At 36.7% G+C, this 20,985-nt stretch overlaps 1 protein-coding gene across 4 annotated transcripts in view; it reads right to left on the reverse strand.

Annotated features, from left to right (window-relative positions):
• Positions 1-4,093: 4,093 nt before the first annotated feature.
• Positions 4,094-20,985, reverse strand: part of LOC121420992 — a 40,815-nt gene continuing 23,923 nt past the window's right edge. For all 4 annotated transcript variants that reach the window (XM_041615561.1, XM_041615562.1, XM_041615560.1 and 1 more), the window contains 14 exons: positions 20,588-20,709; positions 19,603-19,701; positions 17,380-17,481; positions 16,510-16,710; positions 15,591-15,704; positions 15,095-15,229; positions 14,291-14,497; positions 13,318-13,515; positions 12,534-12,672; positions 9,991-10,148; positions 8,937-9,020; positions 8,230-8,416; positions 6,985-7,044; positions 4,094-5,967 (listed from right to left, as the gene is read on the reverse strand). In XM_041615561.1, coding sequence (XP_041471495.1) covers positions 5,669-5,967; positions 6,985-7,044; positions 8,230-8,416; positions 8,937-9,020; positions 9,991-10,148; positions 12,534-12,672; positions 13,318-13,515; positions 14,291-14,497; positions 15,095-15,229; positions 15,591-15,704; positions 16,510-16,710; positions 17,380-17,481; positions 19,603-19,701; positions 20,588-20,709 — 2,105 coding nt within the window. In that variant the 3' untranslated portion in view covers positions 4,094-5,668. The remainder of the gene's footprint in view (positions 5,968-6,984; positions 7,045-8,229; positions 8,417-8,936; positions 9,021-9,990; positions 10,149-12,533; positions 12,673-13,317; positions 13,516-14,290; positions 14,498-15,094; positions 15,230-15,590; positions 15,705-16,509; positions 16,711-17,379; positions 17,482-19,602; positions 19,702-20,587; positions 20,710-20,985) is intronic.

Consider the following 20,985-nt stretch of genomic DNA (forward strand, 5'->3'; position numbering starts at 1 on the left):
TTTATAGCATTGCATTAATCTTGTCTCTGATATAATGCATGTATATATTATCTTGAGCTACATGTATCTTGGAATATATGAATTTATGTATACAGCTGATTTTATCGTCAGTTTGATCATATTGAGTTATTTTACAACTCTTTGATATGCGAGGAAGCCTCTGACAATTTGACAGCCTATATTGAATATTAACATGTCTCATTAGATTGATAAGGATATGGCCAGTCTTTGAATTTCATTCAGATGTCATTTTATTGATTAAATTTTAGAATTTGTGAATTACAGCCAACCCTACCCGAGATTACAGAAATCTGTTTGAATTGGGAGGAATCTTACTCTGAAGGGGATTATCATTTAATTCACCATCTGGTGCAAAACATTGCTGAGTTGGGAGAATACTTGACTTGTAGAAGCTTGACTTAGGCAAAGTTACCTGAAGTTGAGATCCATACCGATATCGAAGTGGGGAGGTTGAAGGGGTATTCACACAAAAAATCTATCAATTCCAAATTTGCAACATATATTCCCAATAGATTGCAGTTGATTGAAGTCTTTTTGCAGCACTCTTCTAACTCAAAAATTAAATACACTGATTCTTTAATAATAGGGGTGTATCTGTACAGCAATTTACTGGCACTGATAATATTTATATAATTCACCACATCATATATCAATAAAATTAATTGATTAATCGATAGAAAGAAATGTTGAGAATTACCGGTTGGATTTGTAGTAGCCATTAGTCAATGAGGTAATGATCTACATGTATTGTAAGCTACAAAGATTGTTATGTCAGGTAAACGTGAGGCAAGCATAAATGTAAAACTGCTTCATTACCTTAGTGTTTTTGTAGTCCCACATATTGATTTTCCTGTCTGTTCCTCAGGCAACAGGCTTGATTATAAGAGAGTGGTTGATTAGAAGGAAGGCTTTTTAACTAAAGGATTTACTACTATACGTCTGTGTATCAATTTGAGTAATACCCCCATACCCCACGTATTTCATTGATTGATTGAAGCACACAATTTTTGTGAGGTGTGCATTTAATCAAACTTTATATTATGAATTATAAGTGAGATATCAACAAATCTAATCATACATGACGATGTCTGTCATTTACCGGGCAAATCCTGGCATCTATACGCAATTTTGCCCGACACCGAATTTCTTGTGACAGCAGGAATGTTTGACTAAGATGTTTAATGACCCATCAACCCGCCATGGTTTGCAAATTCTGGCTTGAAATAATGCTTGGATATTGGCAAATATTCGACCTATGGAAGATGAACTTTGGCAGGCAGTGTACATGTATATGGAATACTCAAATTATCTTGAGTACGATTGTAAAATAAACGCCCTGTAGCACAAGGCTTTACAATGAATCAATCAACTGATTTTTAAATTGATTGCATTGAGAAATTATATGCAATCAGTTGTAAAATTCAACTTCATGATCGATCCCAAAGCCCTGTGCTACAGGGTTATGATGTACATACAGATATAAAGATTATGTTTGATGATATTTTGTTTTGCTGCTGCTGCAAGATTAATTGTGCGGTGGTATATCCTTGGCAGCATCAACGTGTCTGTAGTGTGTGTATGGATGTGTACATGTACTTGTACAATAAAAATGGTGATACACCAGTCTGAGTTTTCTTGTTTTACTTTTGTCTTGTTTGAATAACGCATACCTTTACAAAGATTTACTCAGGGGGGGGGGGGCAGTCAAACATTGCTGTACACCTGCATGACCCCTCCATAAAAACAACACATGTGGACTATTGGTTGTTTTCAAAGAATTGTCAATTGCGGGGTCAAACGTATTTAGGGTCTTGTTTTACTTTTGTCCTGTTTGAATAACTCATACTTTTACAAAGATTTACTCCGGGTGGGGGGGGGGGAGCAGTCAAACATATTGCTGTACTCCTGCATGACCCCTCCATAAAAAAAACACATGTGGACTATTGGTTGTTTTCAAAGAATGGTCAATTGCGGGGTCAAACGTATTTAGGGTCTTGTTGTTTTCCAATGCTTTTATATTTAAGACTAGCCAAATGTGTTTAGGGTATATTTATTTCCCAATCTTTTCCCAAGGGCTTTTTAAATTATTACCTTATGAATTTTTGATGACACTTATTTACAGTGTTAACATTGTATTCCTTTGTGTCATATTAACCCTAACTGCACCGGGGGGGGGGGGGGGGGCAATACCCACGAATATAGTTTAGTCTAAATGAAGCTTATGTTTAAGCAGATAAAAGTAGAAAAAACTTGTTTCGGGGTCCTATTCTGGCGACCACTTGTTTAGGGGCCAAAATGTGTAAATAAAGCCTGCGAAAAACTTGTGTAGGGGGTTATTTGCACACAGAGAAAAACTTGTTTTGGGGGTGTTTGGGAATAATTTGGTCACACACGTGCACAGCAATATATTTGACTGCCCCCCCCCCCCCGGCCTTGACAAGATTGAAATTGATCAGTTAGTGACAATTAGATCACAAATGCCTCATTCACTAGACTTTAACAGATTGGAATTCAGCAAACAAAATGTTTTATAAATCAGTAATTTATTCCACTTCTGATAAAATATACTTTGTCATTGTATCAAGACAATATAAATTTCAAATGGAATGCATACAATACATACACATTGCATGATGATGATTATTATTTGGTTGATGGTGATGATGTTAATGATAATTGTGATCAACATTAATCATTAAGTGAACATTAGTTAATTCATTATTGCATTCAAGCTGATTGTAATAGTATATCCAGTGGATTCACAGAGTATTTGCCTAGAGGATTATACAAAGGTAGGATTCACACCATTAAAATGCGCATATTTACAAGTGTGGAGGTTTTTCACACTGTGGATACGTTTACAGTGTGAGTGCCCACAGTATTTTCACATGATATACTATGTGAATAGGTGATAGGCTCTTTTAAAATGCTCAAAATTAAGAGTGTGAAGAAGGGTTAATTCCACAGTGTGAACACCACGGTGAACACAGTGTATTAACACACTCAAATCTGACATTTTCAGTGTTCACACCGTGTTCACATTGAGGACTATATCAAGATGTGGTACACCATTAACAATAACATGCCTAAATTTTAGCAGTGTAAAGATTATTTTACACTGGACACAAAGTGTAAGTACACACATGCAGTGTGTTCACATACATGTAGGGGACTATGTGAAACATTCACACTGTTAAAATGCTCAAATTGAACAGTATGGAGATAATTTCACACTGTGGATGCTTCTACAGCATGCCGATAGTGTTTTCACGTGATAGGTGATTTGCTCTTTTAAAATGCTCAAATTAAGAGTGTGAAGGAGGTTTTATCGAGCATTCCACACTGTGAACAGCACTTTGACCAAAGAGAGTAAGCACACTCGAATCCTTCACATTTTCAGTGGCCACAGCGTGTTCATATCACTGCATCAAGATGTGATTTACACCATTAACATGCCTATATCTAACAGTGTAAAGATAATTTCAAACTGTGGACACATTAACTGCGTGAGCGTCCTCAGTCTTCAGATAATGGACTATGTGAGGATGTAATCTCCACTATTAAATGCTTATATGTAGGCCTGACAGTGTGAAGAAGTTTCACGCAGTTAATCCATACTGTGGCAAACTTCTTTCTGGCAGGGAAGGCATAATATGATATCACACAACTGTGATATAGGAATCACTTCCATAGCTAGAAAAGGCAAAAGGTGAAAGCACTTCTAGTACATACCGGTAAATGTTAATAACATTCACATCTGAACAAAAAAATTATGAACATCTTAAAAGAATTGCACTTTTTTGCCCAAAACCAACATTTACAAAAAAGTTGTCACTTAAAAAACAATTACTTTTAACATCATGCTCCATCAATGCATATTGGCAGCATCCAAAGGCACACAGATGTGCACATAAGGGCCTATTGCATAAAACTTTTTACCTGAGAAAACTCTGGTAAAAACTGAAAACTAAGGTCACTCTGATTTCTGCCATTGACTTTAACACAGGGCAAAAGCTCCGGTAAAAACAACCTGAGTTTTCTCACGTAAAAAGTTTTATGCAACGGGCCCCAGGTATTTACTTTGTTGCATATACATGTAGATAAATATAGTTCTCCACATAAGTGAAGACGCAGAAATAAATGTAGCCAATGTAATGTGCAATTAAAATTTGCTTTGATTACGTTTTTTTAAAAACAAATTGTTCACCCTTATATCAAACAGAACATTGCTGGATACTGATATACAAACATCAATGAAAGGTAAATTGAAAGTTAACCCTGTTTATTGAGTACTGTTTATTAAATTTGAGACTAAAGAAAGATTTTCAAGCATTATATTAATTATTCTTAATTATTATTATTTTTATTAATATTTATTTCTACTGAGGTACTCTGGTCAAGACATAGAAAGCATTTCATGAAACAATTATTGATTTTCACTGCAATGTAATTGCTCTGATCCAATGAGGCAGAAAGATTTCAGACACTTATAACAAATAGTCATTAAAAATCACTGTCCACTGTTTAATGACATGCTCCACATAATGATTCTTTTAAAGGCGGATCAAAAATCTATGTGTCACATGATTAGCTAAATTTTTGTTCACAATTTAACTGAAGAATATGTATTCCACTAGTTATAATAAAAACTTAGCAACATTAATGTGTATGGAATATGAGGTGTCTAGTAATTTGTACTACTTTTTGAGATTGAAATGCAAAATGTACATTCGTTAGCTATGCTAAAGAATGTACGTTTCACAAGATATTTATCTCCCCATGTACATTAGGAACACAGTTCATTTTTACCGAGCTTTAATCATATCGGAACAACTACAGATAACAGATCTCAGGTGGATTACATCTATCCCAGACTTGGGTAATAATTAAATACTCCCCAGAAATGACAAATTAATGGGTTTTAGGAAATAGGAGATTGTAGATGAAGAAAATTTCCAGAACCGGAAATTTGAAATTAATTGTAATGGCAAAGATACAATACAATTTTAAGAATTGGAAATGGATGGCAATTGAAAAGGAAGAAATGGATAATTGGTTGCATGGTGACGTGAATTGGAGTATATGAATAACAATTGATCGCTCGTGACGCAAAACAAAGGAAATGGATAACTACAGTGCTGTGTGACTTTGACAAGAATCAAAGAAATTGAAAATTGGCCGTATAATAATAATAATTAACATTTACATAGCGCTTAATACAACAGTTTCTAAGCGCATTGGAAAGCGTACATATACGCAAAGCAAAACAAATGGATAATTGGTTGCGCGTAAAGGAAATTGCCTGTCAAAGGAAATTTATGACATTGTGGATTTCCATAGAGTTACGATTGATTGGATCAATTGTAACTCTTTGTAAGACAGTACCCTGCAGGTTGTTTTCACCCCATACTCCCGGCCAGGGCTGGTACAAAGTGGTAGTTAGGCGTTCAAGTTGGTGATGTGATGAGCCGACCTATGTGCGATTTCTTGTTAGCTCTTTGAAAGACACGTTAGGTAAAATTGGCTGGCTAACTTTGAATATTCACATGGAATTTCACCAAAACTTAAAACAGAACTCATCCAACCTTTTTTTAGCGAGACAATAATGCAATCAACGGTACCATCAACTCTTGCTTGGATGTTATAGCTATCTCAATCCCGCCGCTTCTCTGATGTCGTCTACAAGATCTTCCCTGTCACAGTTTTTCAACGCCAAACAAAGATCCTCTATCATCTGTCTCCCATTTCCCCTACAAGATGACCGCTGCTTCCACAGTCTTAGCATTGCAATAATACGATCCACCGCATTTAAATTGTCCTCCTTGATATGATCAATGTCTGCCTGATTCAATCCAAGCCTGATTCCTAGGCTATGCCACTCGAATCCTATATTCCTCGCAAGATCACTGAAGTAACGGTCGCATAGTACCCTGCTTTCTTTACAAGCTGTTAACGATATCAAAGGAAGATTTTAAAGATATATCACTTTTATAAAGTTTGAAAAAAGTATTCAACACTCACTCTTAAAATTGATAAAGAATTTCTACCCTCTTAAATAGTTTGAAAGGTATAAGGATGAACTAGAGTCAAGATGAACAACAAATAGTGGAATGTAATATAAATCTTTAAATTTGCAATTCTAAATCCAGGGGGGGGGGGCACTTACATTGATGAGTGGATACCATGCGCGACCCCAAAAACACGTAAAAAAGGATGTTTTTTTCAAGATAGGGCACGTTATGTACATAACGTGATAAGGGTGTCAAAAACACAAAAATAATGAAAAAAGGGTATCTATTTCGCTAGAAAGCTATGTGTTTAGGGTCAAATTTTGGGGGGGGGTTATAAAACAAAATTGAAAATGTTTTATAAAGAATGTCCTTTTTGCCCCAACACTACTTGTTTAGAGTCCGAGCTGTGGAAGGTGGGGCCGTACTAAACCAAATGATGATAACTGACGGACGGACCCGTAACATAACAATAAAATATCGCTGTACTTGTTTAGGGGTTCATTTCAGGGAATACTTGCCAAGAGTATCATTTTTTTTCCAATACTTGTTAAGGGTAGGATTTCACACGCCAATACTTGTTAAGGAGTGCATTTTCAGAATATGGAAATTATGTGTTTAGGGTGCTATTCAAGACCCCATGGTCGCGCATGGTATCCACTCGTCAATGGAAGTGCCCCCCCCCCCCCCCCCCGGTTCTAGATAGTGATTAAGGTTTCACAAAGCCAATTTAGAGTGTAAAGTGATTAGTGTAAGTCAAACGTATCACATTTTTTCAAGAAAGGCAAGACATTCTGAACATTTGGGGTCACAACAGTTGCTCTTGACTGAGTTATCAAAAGACAAGAGGGTTAGGTTTAGGAGTGTCAATCTGTGAGTGAGAGAAAATTATTCCCTTATAAAAACAATACAGAAATCTGAGAGAAAAAATGCAGAAAATAGAATAAATACTTACTTGATCTTCTAGACATCATTGGACTTTCAGTCCCTGAATCCACTCCCTCTTCAGTTATACCTGTAATCAAAATTGATTAAAAATCAAGCCAAATGGGGGGAAAAACACTACTATATTGGTGACATAGTGTTGATCTTTATATTCATGATATAATGAATTGTATTACTTTTGAATATTCATTATGAAGAGTGTTGTTGTTTATATGTCTTGTCTTTCTATTAATGCCCACAATCATTATATTGATTATTATGGCATATGAACGTCAAGATTGACTTGACTTACCAGGACCGGCAGGTGCAATACACCGGGTGAACACCTGCTCTTTGACAAATAGTGTATTGGTTTTAACGTGCATAGGTTATGACTCTCCTATACACGGGACCCACATTTGCGTCCTTTCCGATGGACGGAGTGTTTTTCAACTGCATTCACACCTGCCCTGAATACAGTGGTGAGGCACGATAACACACAATGCTATAGCATCAGATTTTTTGTTAGACGCATTTCCTGTAGAAAAAATTATGACACTGATGGATTTCCATAGAGTTACGATTGATCCGATCAATCGTAGAGTTACAGTTGATCGGATCAATCGTAACTCTTTGTACAATGGGGCCCAGAGGTTAGGATCTGTGGTGTGCAGATATTCACTGAAGCATATCCTCACAACATTATATTTTGATTGGGGTGTGCCTCGCAACACCCTGATATGAGGGTCAAAAGAACTGACTACAAGCCAGGATTAAATATTGGGTCTTGGGAACTAGAAATGTGCTGGACGGTGTGAGAACCAGGGTCTACGGAATAGGATCACAATAACGGTGCGCACTAACCACTGTGCACGAGGGTGCTAGCCATATATGGCGCTAGCGGAGTGGTATGGAGGGATATGTGTAGCTGTGCATGTAGCTAGCTTTGCAGTGGTCATGCACGCAGGACAATTTTGGCAGGGCTTTGGAACGGAGATGTTTTGTAACAGGGGTCTTGAACAGGGAGGGAAGGGGGGGCCTTCTGTCACAGGGGCCACGGAACGTTTTTCAAAGTGGGGGGGGGCCTGACCATGTACACAGTTTTTGAAAAATGTGGGGGGCTGAAGCCCCCAAGCCCCCCCCCCGCTTCCGCGACCCGTGTCAATGGGAGTATCTAGAGAACTGAAAATGAGGGGCCATCAAAGCGGCACAAACCTGTACCACCGATGTATGTGAGTGCTCCCCCCCCACGTGCCCCTTCAGTCACTCAACCTACCAAACTTGGACTTGACTGAATTAGTGGGGATCCTATGTAACCCACACTGGAGTGACTTCCGCTTGAAACAGTCTTGGAATAGTTTCCTCTTGCTACACTTTGGGCAGAGGAAGCAGATGTCATACTGGATCCTCTTCGCCCAGTGCTGACGAAGATTATCTAGGGTCCTTGTTACAAAGTCCATTACCTGAAAAATATGCAACAGGGTTAGTAAAGGAAACCAAAACCCAAGATGAGAAGCAATCTTAGTGGAAAGAGTAAAACAAGAGGAACAATTTAAAACAAGTTTCATCAAAATCGATTATGAAATAGGCAAGTTATGGGCATTTAAAAAGTCTTGTTGTACTTTCTATGGGGATCCTCAATTTGGCAAACATGCTTCAAAATGGCTGATTTTGTGGACAACTCTCCATTTGTTTTGTACACAATTTTTCATATTTTCCCTATTATCTTTAAAATTGCACATTGCCTCATTCTGAGCATAACATATGTCATGGGAAAATATAATTCACACAACATATGTCAAGGTCAGGAAGAGATGGTGTGAAATATGTAAAATAAAGGGGAAAATCTGAAAACATGTGTACAAAACAACATAGAACTGCGCTATATAAATGGACATATTATTATTATTATTCATTTGCAACACCCGCAAGGCTTGCACGGAATGATGTGACAATTGAACCTATCTTTACTACTTTACTCACGTCTTTAACAGCACTTGGAGAGGGAGGTTGATAATTATCACTTTCATCATCGGGATCTGCAACTGCGGCTTGGAATACAGTCACCTAAAACATCAAAGATAAAACAAAATAAAAGTACAAACTCCACTAGTACCCGGCTGATGTTGTATACCTTCCCGTAGTAATCTAAATAATCTAAAATTTGGTCTAAAATCACTGCTTTGACGAAAGTAAAATTCAACAACAGCGTATGCATAGTCCATATACGACTCACCGTGTATTATCATACAAGCCTCCTTGGTAGGGTAGTATAGTTTTCTTCTTTTATGCTAGAACTTATAAATGAAAGCCAGTCGTCAACAAAATTATCAATTGAATATCTCAAAAATGACGTAATTTTTACAGGGCACCTGATATATAAAACTCTTACTTTTTGAATCACATGACTCGAAGCCGGTACTCCGGTCTTAATTTTTAAGAGGGGTAGTGGAAGGGTTAAGATTGCATTTGTAATAGAGTTTTTGTTTCAGAATAATGTAAGCATAAGGATTAGGGTTTATCTAAGTTTGGAGTGAAGGTTATATGTTTGGCTCGACTGCAGAATTTTTGATCGGAGCAATTGTTGCTGGACCGAAAGCCATGGAACTGAAGAAACAGGGGGAGAGAGTTTAAAGATCCTTAATATTTCAGTTAGGATTGTAATAGAGCTTTTGGCTCAGAATAATGTACAGACAAGGAATAGGGTTAGTTTTGGAGTTGAGGCTTTATGTGTAGATTTTTCAACGGTGCAAATGTCGCCGGAATGTCAATCAAGCGCAACTATGGATGGCCAGCAACGTCAACATCTATCATTCATGTTTGTACAAAATATTTTCTAGCTATGATGTATATTCATGTATTCATTGTTTTCTTGAAAATTCATTGCGGTTCTCCTTGCATAGAAAAGGACATTGTGCAAATTTTTCGTAGAAAAAAATTATGACACTGATGGATTTCCATAGAGTTAAGATTGATCGGATCAATCATAACTCTTTGTTAGATGGGGCCTTAATGTCAAGGAACCGAAGTAACAAACCTTGATAGTCGCTTGATGGGGTGGTAACATCTCGAGTAAAGCGTGGTGCTCGTCATCCACCATGAGACTGATCTGACGATAGAATAGAATAACGGATTCACCGTCTTTCTCTGTCATCCATCTAACTGCTCTGGTCATTAGACGATGAAACAGGCCATCTGTGGAAATGAGATATTGGCAATAGGTTATAATGATGATGATACTACCAATGATAATAATAATACTAAGTGTGGGCGTAGTGATCTCGCAGCTAAGATTCTCGTCTTTCAATCTGAAGGACGTGGGTTCGATTCCAAGCTATGGCATGTTTTCCTTCAGCGAGAAATTTACCCACATTGTGCTGCAATCAACCCAGGTGAGGTGAATGGGTAATCAGCTGGATTTATAATTCCTCAAAAAGCTGTGAGCACTGAAATCTGTAGCCTGGCTTAAGGAAGTCAGGGTAATATAGGAGTGCCTTGAACAACTAAAAAGGCGGATACATGCACTTTATAACATCCTATATTATTTATTTGATAATGTAATCATATTAATAAAAATCAGTGTCGATGAAAATGATATACACAACAAATTGCCAATATGAAATGAACAGGGTGCTACATAAGCCGTTGCCCGATTGCCCGGGGCAAGTAAAAGTTAGAGTCAGGCAAGTGTCTTGAAGTAAAGACCAAAACTCCTTGCCCGAATTGGGCAAGCAAAATTCACACAGTAGAAAGCAAAATTCTCACTGCAGAATGACCAAAATTAGGGTCGATATGTTAGGATATTGACCCTAATTTTGGTCATGGCAGGCAAGATAAAATCACTTTGGAAAAAGAAATGCAATAACAAAGTAGATCAGTTCATGTCAAAAGAGAGAGAAGGGTCTGTGGTTCATAAAACTGCAACACTTTCTTTTGAAGAGATAAAACTTTTATTTTCAAGGATTTTTTTCAGGCAAGTGAAATAGATTTATGGGCAAAAGTATATTCCAACTTTTTAAAATTTACTTGCCTGACCAGGCAAGTGCTTCTAAAAAGTAATGTAGCAGCCTGATATTAACATAGTGTGTAGGCATTCAGGGATCCCATGACTGGAGTGATAATACATCTGTGAACTGATTGCTGAGGGACGTATTAAGAACTCTATAAAAGCGCAATAAAAATATCATATTCCTAGTGATAAAATTTCAAACCTCCATAATTTCTGAGCTCCTGATTCATTCCTTGCAAAACTTTCACCATTCTGTTTTGCTAGCTGTGGAGTTTGATTCCAGGGGCCATTACATACAAGTTACTACAGTAAATTTGCCATCCAATCATTTTTCCACAGAATTCTTGATTTTAATTGATTGTTGCGCATTGTTACCATGGTAATTACCACTGAATGGCAAAGTTAGGATCATAGTAAACAAATAATACACATCTTTGAGGGCATTAGTAAGAATTATACACAAGGTATCTTTCGAACAGCTCCAACATGCCCAGAGCATAGCTGATGGCATTTGGACTGTTTAAAAGTAACAAGTGTGGGTTATTATTCTAATGCCAGAGCAAGCTGATGTGTATTATTTGTTTTATAAGAGAGTGATGCAGATCCTTGTTATTTGATAAACCATCCTCATCTCAAAACATGTGAATTATTTGTTTGATAAGATAGTGATGTGGATCCTTGTTAATTGATACACAATCCACATCAGGAAAAACACAGTGATTAGCACATTTTCTTGTCAGCTAACATGACTGCATGGGTACGAGATAGACTACTGTCATATCCCTTGATCAACATTTTAATCTCAAAACCATACATGTAGTTACTAATTAGTCATTATTTTCTTGTTTAGCTAAAATAAATGATCGACCATGTGATAGATTACCACCATTCATTTGATTAGGATTCATATCATAATCTTTATCTCAACACCATACATGTAGTTACTAGTCATTAGCACAATTTCTTGTTACCTCAAAAAATAAAATTGGTCACACAGTAGATTTCAGCCAACCAATCAGTTAATTAGGATTTGTATTATCATCTTTTAACGCCTACTTAGCTTGTTGTACGCGAGCAAATGGGAGGCTGAATGTCACACATTCGTACCATTGCACACAAGACGTACCATCCAAAATGTACCGTTGCACGGCTTTAGGAGGAGACGCCACAATGCGATTTCATTGATTAAATAAGGTGACAATGCGCGTACAGCCCGCTGGCTAAATGCGCAATGCTGCCCAAGATCATATGCACTTGGGCCCGGTGTTTGTGGGATTTTGCTTTTCGCTTTCATCATTTTTGCTCCCTTTTCAGAGATTACTGCAGGGAAAAACTTTGTTGTTTTCATATTTTCGCTAGATTTCGAGGTGTTGTACAACCCAAATAGCGAATATTCTTATTCGTGCAATGGTGCGAGATTTCGCATTCGGTGAAAAAGAAACACTCTATTCAACTCGGCTAATGTACGCCTCGTTGAATAGAGCATCTTTCTTTCACCTCATGCAAAATCTCTCACCATCGCACTCATGCCTATTCGCTATTTGTATACTATTCAACAGGGCTTAGCTAACCTGGTAGGAAGCCTCTGAAGTCAACATAGAAGTCGGTAGAAGATTTGATCTGTCCAATCTCTTCTGGAGAACAACGGGAAGACAGTCTGGATGGGACGTAGTAGCGCTTCTTCATGTTCCTCTCAGTGTCATCTGATACCTATTATCATAACAAATCAATTTAAATGATGATTAATTTACTGATAAAGTTGAAGTCTAATACCTTCAAGCAGAATTACTAAATAACTTCTTTATATTTGGTAATTGTCAGAGTTGCTGATTCAAGTTGTCATAATAATAATATAAACATTTGTAATGCACCGGTATCGATCATAAAAAGATGCCCATGGCGCAATAAAGAAAAGGAAAAAGAAAGGAAGGAAGAAAGAAAACCTACTAAAAAGAGGGGTAGAATAACAATTACCTAAAAGCTTGCATGAATAACCAGGTTTTCAGAGAACTTTTGAAAGTGGTGAGACAAGAAATATTGCCGATTTCTATTGGAAGTCTTTTCCATTTTGCTTATAAGCAGCTTGACTTGGACTTGCAACAAAATACTAGGGACTTGACTTCGACTTTCAATTAAATTGAAATCCATTGTTTTACAAAGAAGACCAAATCATCAAGGAGAAATTTTTCGGTTTCAGCAAATTTACTATTATACCTCAATTCATTACATGGCCCTTGGAAGTGGCCCCAGTAAAAAAAATTGTTTCTAGGGTCCTGCTTCATTTTGTGCATCTTTCCCATTTAAGCACATTCCCTGAAATTCTTACTTTACCCATGAACATGACAAGAGCATTACCTCAACATCTCCTTTCTCTAGCTCTTCTTCAGGTTGGAGCTGCTCTACTGGAGCCTCACAGATGAGATCAAACTTGGCCATGAGCTGGACTAACGCTTCCTTCTGCTCCAGGAACCCCTTCCACATATGCCGAATCAACCTATCCTCCAAGATGCCATCATCCTCAAGGGTTGTCCAAGCATCACTTACAATTCCATCCTGAAATACAAAAGTAATAATTTTACATGATTAATATTAGTTCTTATGACTTTACAAATAGATATAAGCTGCTGGGTCTACTTGTCACTTTTGTATGTGATATGTTATAAAAATGAAGTCCAGAAAAATTGGCTCAGAATATTATTATTATTCATCATTGGAAAAAAGTGACACATGAAGCAACCAGAAACTCCATCATAATTTAAGCCCATACACTATAACATGGAATCTACACAAAATTGATTTCTATTCCTCCTGGGAATGTTTTTCATCCATACGAACATAAATCAAGGTTCAGTATTTTAAAATAAGTCATGTTAGCCTTTGCCTTGAATGCTTTGGTCACATCCCCCTACATGTGATCTGGATAGTTTTCTAGAAAATCATTGCGGCCCCCTTACTTTTCAGCTAACATTCACGGTGACATGTTAGACATATCCCCCAAACCGCTGGGCATGGCCAAGTTTTCTTACAAATTATAAGATATGTAAGTGATACGCATGGTCATCGTACCTATTGCACAACTCTGTAATTTTAACCAATGCCTTTATATTATCAATTCTAAGATTTATATGACATGCTTGGGGACATCGATTGGCCACTGAAGATTCAAGATTGTTGATCATGTCCAAGGTTTTTATATTACCCTTTCTTTAGGGTCGAAGATCAATATGACCTGTTTGAAGACATAGATTAGCCACTGAGGATTCACGATGACTACGTCTCTAAGGAGAGAATCTTGATCATCAATCCCCAAGGTTTTTACATTACTCACCCTCTCTTTAGGGTCCAAGATCGATATGACCTGCTTGAAGACATCGATTAGCCACTGAGGATTCAAGATAACAATGTCCCTGAGGAGGGATTCTTGGTCATCAATGCCTCCATAGTAAACAATGTAGCCCAGATCATGGTAGAATGTTAACATGGTGAGAAGCTCACGATCGGATTCCATCCCAACAGGACGCGTCAGTTCCTTGGTCTGGAAGAATAAAAATCATGGATCATAAACCCACTGCAGAAACAACTGACCGCCAAATTTTTTGAATTAGTATCACTAAAAAAAGGTGATGGTATTAGCTAATATAATAGCTATATTATGTGTATGTGCACTGGGTGATTCTCAAATTGTAAAGGGTGTGATGCCTCAGACTGCATCTGCCACTGGAGTAGAGTACTGGAGTAGAGTACAACAAAAATAATATTTGTTATATTATCTAAATGTAAAAGCTCAAATGCAAACTAAATCTACGTCCATGAAGCATGTACACATATAATGAACTATGAGTGTTGATTATCTTTTCCTACGTAAAATTATGAAAAAATTATTTTTCTTGATTGATTGATTGCATCTATTCTTTTTTATTCCAAAATTTAACAAAAGTTACAATGTAAAGCATAACACAAAAATATCATATACAGAAATGACAAAGGGAACCCACTGAAATTTTATTGTCATTAGAGCATTACTTGCATGAATATTTAATTCATATCTTAAATAATTCTTATCACTCAATGTGATTTCTTTGACCCTAAACTGTATTACACATGTCAATTTTGTTTAATAATGGAAATTCACCTGGTCCAAAGACATATAGTTGATTTTATCTGCTGCTAGTGCTTCTTCAAATAATAGCCATCTGAGTGGGATCTCTTCTCCCATGTAAGGCTCGTCCATCGCGACCTTCTCAATATGCCTCCTTAATGCAATCAGCTGCAAAACAAAAAACACAATATTACACATCTTTAATCTTCAGCCAGATTGACGGTAAAAATTATCTCCTGTTTGTTCAAGAAATACAGAAAGATATCTGTCTGTTGCTACATTTTAGCAAGGGTTCAGACGTGAAATGATTCAATTTCAGCTCTTTGGGTCACCTTTAAGATGGAAATATACTAAGTACAGTTGTAGTAAGTACAAATTCATGTAAATACGATGCAGATATCGATAACTGCTGGTTAAATGATCCATTACTATTAATGAAAGGTAACAATATTAATGCACTCATAAAACGACAAGAAAGTAACCTACATATGCAACTTAGTTGATCTAGTGATAATATAATTACATATACCTCTTCATCTTTATCCTCTAAACTGTTCTCAATGGCATAGTACTTGGGGACAACATGGCATTCAAAAGGCTTTTTCTTGATAGTTTTCCGGATCTTCTCAAACGCAGCATCAATCTGGAAGGACAAATGAAAAATGAAGAAAAGCGATCAGCAATTCAATGCTGGGCACCGTTGCATAAAAGTTACAATCATAGTAACTTTCCCATCCAACGGTAATTGCCACGGTAACAATGCTAATCAGCCAATAAAAATTAAGGATTTCAGGATGTAACCATTGGATAGCAGATACTATAATTACTATAATGGTATTATGCAACAGTAACACAGTCACTTATTATATTTTCTTCTTTACTGCTATGGAAACCTTCAAAAGTCACTAAGATGCATTTTCCTTCTACCTTCAGTGTACACATGTAAGGTAATAACAAAAATTAGCTGCCATTATAAGCCCTGTAATTTATAGGCTTGATGGGTTAACAGAATGGTGAATTGCCAATTCCTCTATTGCCAATTTATCCATCATCACATGGTCTACATTCCTTTAGTCTAATGATATTCTGTCTATCAACATTTCGTCTTACAACCATTTAGTCCAATAATGATGATAATAATAATATGACCACTTCGTCTCATAACCATTTGGTCTAATATCCAATTTATTTTCATTCATTTCGTCCAATTAGACCAAATGGTATATGGACTAAATGGCTATTGGACAAACTGGTTATTAAGGTAGACGAAATGGTGTATGGATGAGATGGCAATTTAATTAGACAATGTGGATACTGGAAGAAGTGATTGTAGACCAAATGATAGTATACAAGTTGGTTATTGGACAAATTGGCACTATACCAATTGAAAATAAACCAACACAATTGCTATTGTCTTATAAATGCAAATGAAAATCATGAAGAGTTACCTTCTTATTTTTCTCTTTAGTGTCCCCCGTCACACTCGCTCTATGCGTTCCGACGATGAATATGGGTGGAGATTTCTGGCTGGTTTTGGATGCATTCTTATTCATGATTGACGAGGGCGCCACAGCATGGGCAAAGATGGAGCACAACCAGAAGTTGATGAATTCAAGGCATGTCAGCTCCGCCTTCGCACCTCCTTTAGCCTGTGTTCGTGGATAATAAGAAATTATGAAACAGATGGAGAGGATCCTAATCAAATGATTGGTTGAAAGCAGTCATGTGACTAGGAATATATATATATATATTTTTACAAACGCCCAATTTCAATTACGACTAATGAAAGAAGGAAATATAAGTATTATCATCAGTCATGGTTTTGAAATGGAGGTAGCTTGCTAAATAACAAGGATACAAATTATACTTTTAAAATGTTTTTTCATGTATAATGATAGCTGACAGCGTTTTCTTCAGGGATTAGTAGCCATACTTGATTACTTTATAAAAAAAAAAACAGAGCCACAGAAGTCTTACAAAATATTACAGAAAAAAAATGAGTGCTCCAATATCGACATCAGCAGCTTTTGTAGATTGCAGAATTTCCGAAAAATAGTAATCGCTACAATTCTTGAATTGGCAACTTGATGGAATTAAGTAGATCAATTTTAATCCATTCAAAGAGGCATACTGGTGCTTTTGATACTTAACAATTCTCAATTCTGTTTTGTATATCATCAGGGATGTAAACTAAAATGCAGCAATAAATTGTGAATTGAAAAATAAAGGCTAGAAACATGATTATCTCAAATGGGGAAAGCATTATTATTTTCAGAAAAGGGTTATAAAGTAAAAAAAAAAATAAAATAAAAATATACCATTTCATAATAGTCATCTCTGGACTCTGGGGGGACGACTGAATCCAAACTTCTACTCAGATCAAAGACGACTACGTAGATGGCTCGCCAAGTCAGGAAAACCTTAAATACAAAGGAATATCGTAAAAAAGAATTAAATAAGTGTTTGGCACATTATAAAATCGGAAAATAGCAATGAAACTGACATACTGAAGCTTTTCGACATATGCACTCATCAGAGTAAAATCGCATGAATGAGCAGAATGCTAGGATGAAACAATACATAATAGAACCGAAAAAGACAATGGTTGCTAAATGATGAGCTGTGATTGGCTGTCAAGGTAAAAAAAAAATAGGTTTAGTAAACAGCTATTGAAATTGGTATTTATTCATTTAAATATATTGTTCACTTATGTATCAAATGTGTGGGAAAGAAAAAGAGAGGTGTGTGTTTGTGTATCAAAGTCAATTTTGGGGCCTCAAAACGATAAGCCCGGCAATCAACTTTAAATTTGTATTTACATGCTGGTCTACTTCTCACAAAAAGAATTACAAGGAAATATGCTACAGTTACAACTGATATATTAATTGCAAAAGAAATATAAAATCAATTGCATTAAGTGTATTCCTGCAACACCCCGATTACATGTGTATTGGGGGAGGAACGAACATTTCTTTCAGAAGGGGGGGGGGGGAGAGACAAACCGAAAAAGTGAAAGAAAAAGTGTAATCCGACTAGAGACCTTAGAAAGAATAGGTAAACTGCCACTTGGTCTACACCCACTTTCTACACAGTACTTTCCGTTTGGTCTCCTGGTTCAGTGTAGTAGGTTTCGTGGTACACCATATACCTTTCTTGGGCAATGGTTGGTCCTGACCACCCAAACTTGGGTGTTCCTTTTCAGTTCCAACACTTGCCCAAGAAAGATTGGTGTACCGTGAAACCTCCTACACTACTCTTCTTCACCATGTAAGTCTCCTTGTTCATCGACAAACAGTTTGGTCCGATAACCATTTGGTCTAATTGCCATTTAGCCCAATGGCTACTTTCTAGTTAGGCTATATCCATTTTGTCTTATATCGACTTGGTCTAACACTACCGAGTCCATTACGAAACCAGCAGCTACCAGGTGGAAATTAGACCATCATAGACGAAATAACAATAGACCAAGACCATGTGATGTTTGGACCAAATGATAATTAGACTAAAGTGATAGAAGTCAAAGTGGGTTCAACCATGATGGTGTTACATATTCTGAGAATTAGACCATCAGCAAATAGACCAAGTGGGTTAAGCCTAAATAGACTGGGCTATTTCGACGCCTAAGAAGACTGGGGGGGGGGGGGGGGGCTGATTCAGCCCCCCCTTATGATCTCGGCCGTCGATCGCGCGATCGCGACGAAAATTGGCACACGCATTACCCATGGCATTATCTACAAAACTATAACATCAAATTCTGCAAAAAGCTCATGTTTCATTAATTATGCTAATTTATGCGTAAAATCATAAGTTTGCTCTAATTAATAAAATAATGCCCCTGAAATGCTAATTTTTGTTTCACATACTCTAGATAGGCACCTGATCAAATTTATTGTAAAAAAATTTCAACATCACATTTATTTTCTTATGTATTCTATTGTTTTCTAAATTTCTTATGTATTTCTTTGTTTTTTGGCTTTTTGTTTTTTATTGTTTTTTCAATGGATATTGTCGGGGACTTTATTTTGACCATAAAAAAGATAAAATTAATTGATTTTAAGCAGTAAAAGGAAAAATAATGATACATTTATGAATTTTGGCTAAAAACACTATTTACATTGGATTTGTACACAAATTCACGTTTTTAAGTAATTTTGGGTCTGCACGCACTTACGAAATGTTGCATAATTTCCGAACCGCGTACCCGGGGGTCACAATTTTGGTCTCAAAAGTTGCGTGAGACTTGAAAGTAAAAAGTCAGCGAGCGATGCGGTCAAAAAATTTTGTGCGGCAGATTTATCGCGAAAAATGTCGAGGGGGGGGGCTGAATCAGCCCCCCCAGTCTTTTTAGGGTTAAGCCACGATGGTGTCAACAATCTTAGAATTAGACCATCTGCTAGAAGACCAAATGGATACAACCCAATAAAAGGCATCAGAAGTTGTAAGAAGATGATATTTTTGTGCTAGCTCCGACACTTTAATGTTTAAAAGCTTGTTTTTTCTTTGATTGGCCCTTAGAAGAATGTAGAGTAATCATATTTCACCTGGTGGGTTGTGTAGTATATATCATGTCCAGCGAAGTCCCATATACTTAGCGAGACACCCTCGTCTTTACCACCGTCAGTACTGTCTCTTCCTACCTCCTTAAACATAATAAAAAATAATACAATCCACATGAATAATAACACAAATACATATATAGACCATCCATTTATGTAAAGTTTTATTAATCAAGTTCTAACTGGCAGTGGGGGGGGGGGCATCAGGTGTGCCTGACAAAAGATAGGTCCTGCACTGACATATCACCATACCTGGCTCAATGCATATTCCACTGATAGTATTTTTGTTCTTCTTTAGCTTCGGCCGTCATTATCAAGAGTTGATAATAGCACACTGATCAGAACTTAAATTTGCACATAGAGTTCCAATTAGTTTTAGGATGGATCTTCTACCAGTCATTGTCAAGCTGCCTTAATAATGCTGCCTGAAAATAAATGCTTTGTATTAACTTTTTATATAATTCCCGTTCTCTTCACTTTTCGTTTTCTGTATTAAAGAGACATTCACTCTCCTCGACAATACGCAAAGCCAAATCTAAGAATCATTCAAAGTCAACATTAATTAAGACCAATCTATTCTCATATTTCAAACAGCCCTCCCCCTTCTTTGTAATAATTCCCTCTGCGCCTCTGAATAGGAAACTAGGCACCCTCTAAACGACATACATTATTATCATTATTATTATTACTATTATAATAATATTACTATTATTAATAATATTATGTACTTTTAAAGGCATGAGGAAGCTAGTTTCCAACACTTCCTCACTGCTTAAAAAGTTTGCCTCGTAACTATGCTGCGAAAGAATTTCAGGATAGGGAGAAAACAAGAGGGCAGAAGTAGAGACGCATAGTGGGGGGGGGGTAGACGGAGAAAGACTGAGACAAAGGGATAGAGAGAGAGACAGAGGGGGAAAAAAAAAAGAAAAAGGAAGTCCATTGTTTACGAAAAAAACATAATGCTCTTTACCTTCATGCGAAGCTGCTCCTTCAGCATTTTTTCCACCAGGCTAGCAATTTGATTTGGCATATTAGTACTAACATCCTCCACTCCAGCCGTGGGCGCCTCCACGTCATCCGAGATAAATGCAGCTACAAATGTAAAGGAAATTGATGAAACATCGGCATACATAGGGAACTGTTACAATATAAACATCAAACAAAATGGAAAAACAAATTTATTTTGAGGACTAGAGATTTATCCCTTTTCTAATGTCAAATTAGCAACAATTATTGCCTTTTCAGAGGTATAAATTAATGATTGAAAAATGATTATTATGACACTTGCATGGAAAAAATAATTGCTGTACAATATTGATTATATTACATTTTGATATATTATTATTATATATTTCTTGCATGTCGATA

The sequence above is a fragment of the Lytechinus variegatus genome, chromosome 9, assembly GCF_018143015.1.
Source record: "Lytechinus variegatus isolate NC3 chromosome 9, Lvar_3.0, whole genome shotgun sequence".
NCBI lineage: Eukaryota > Metazoa > Echinodermata > Echinoidea > Temnopleuroida > Toxopneustidae > Lytechinus > Lytechinus variegatus.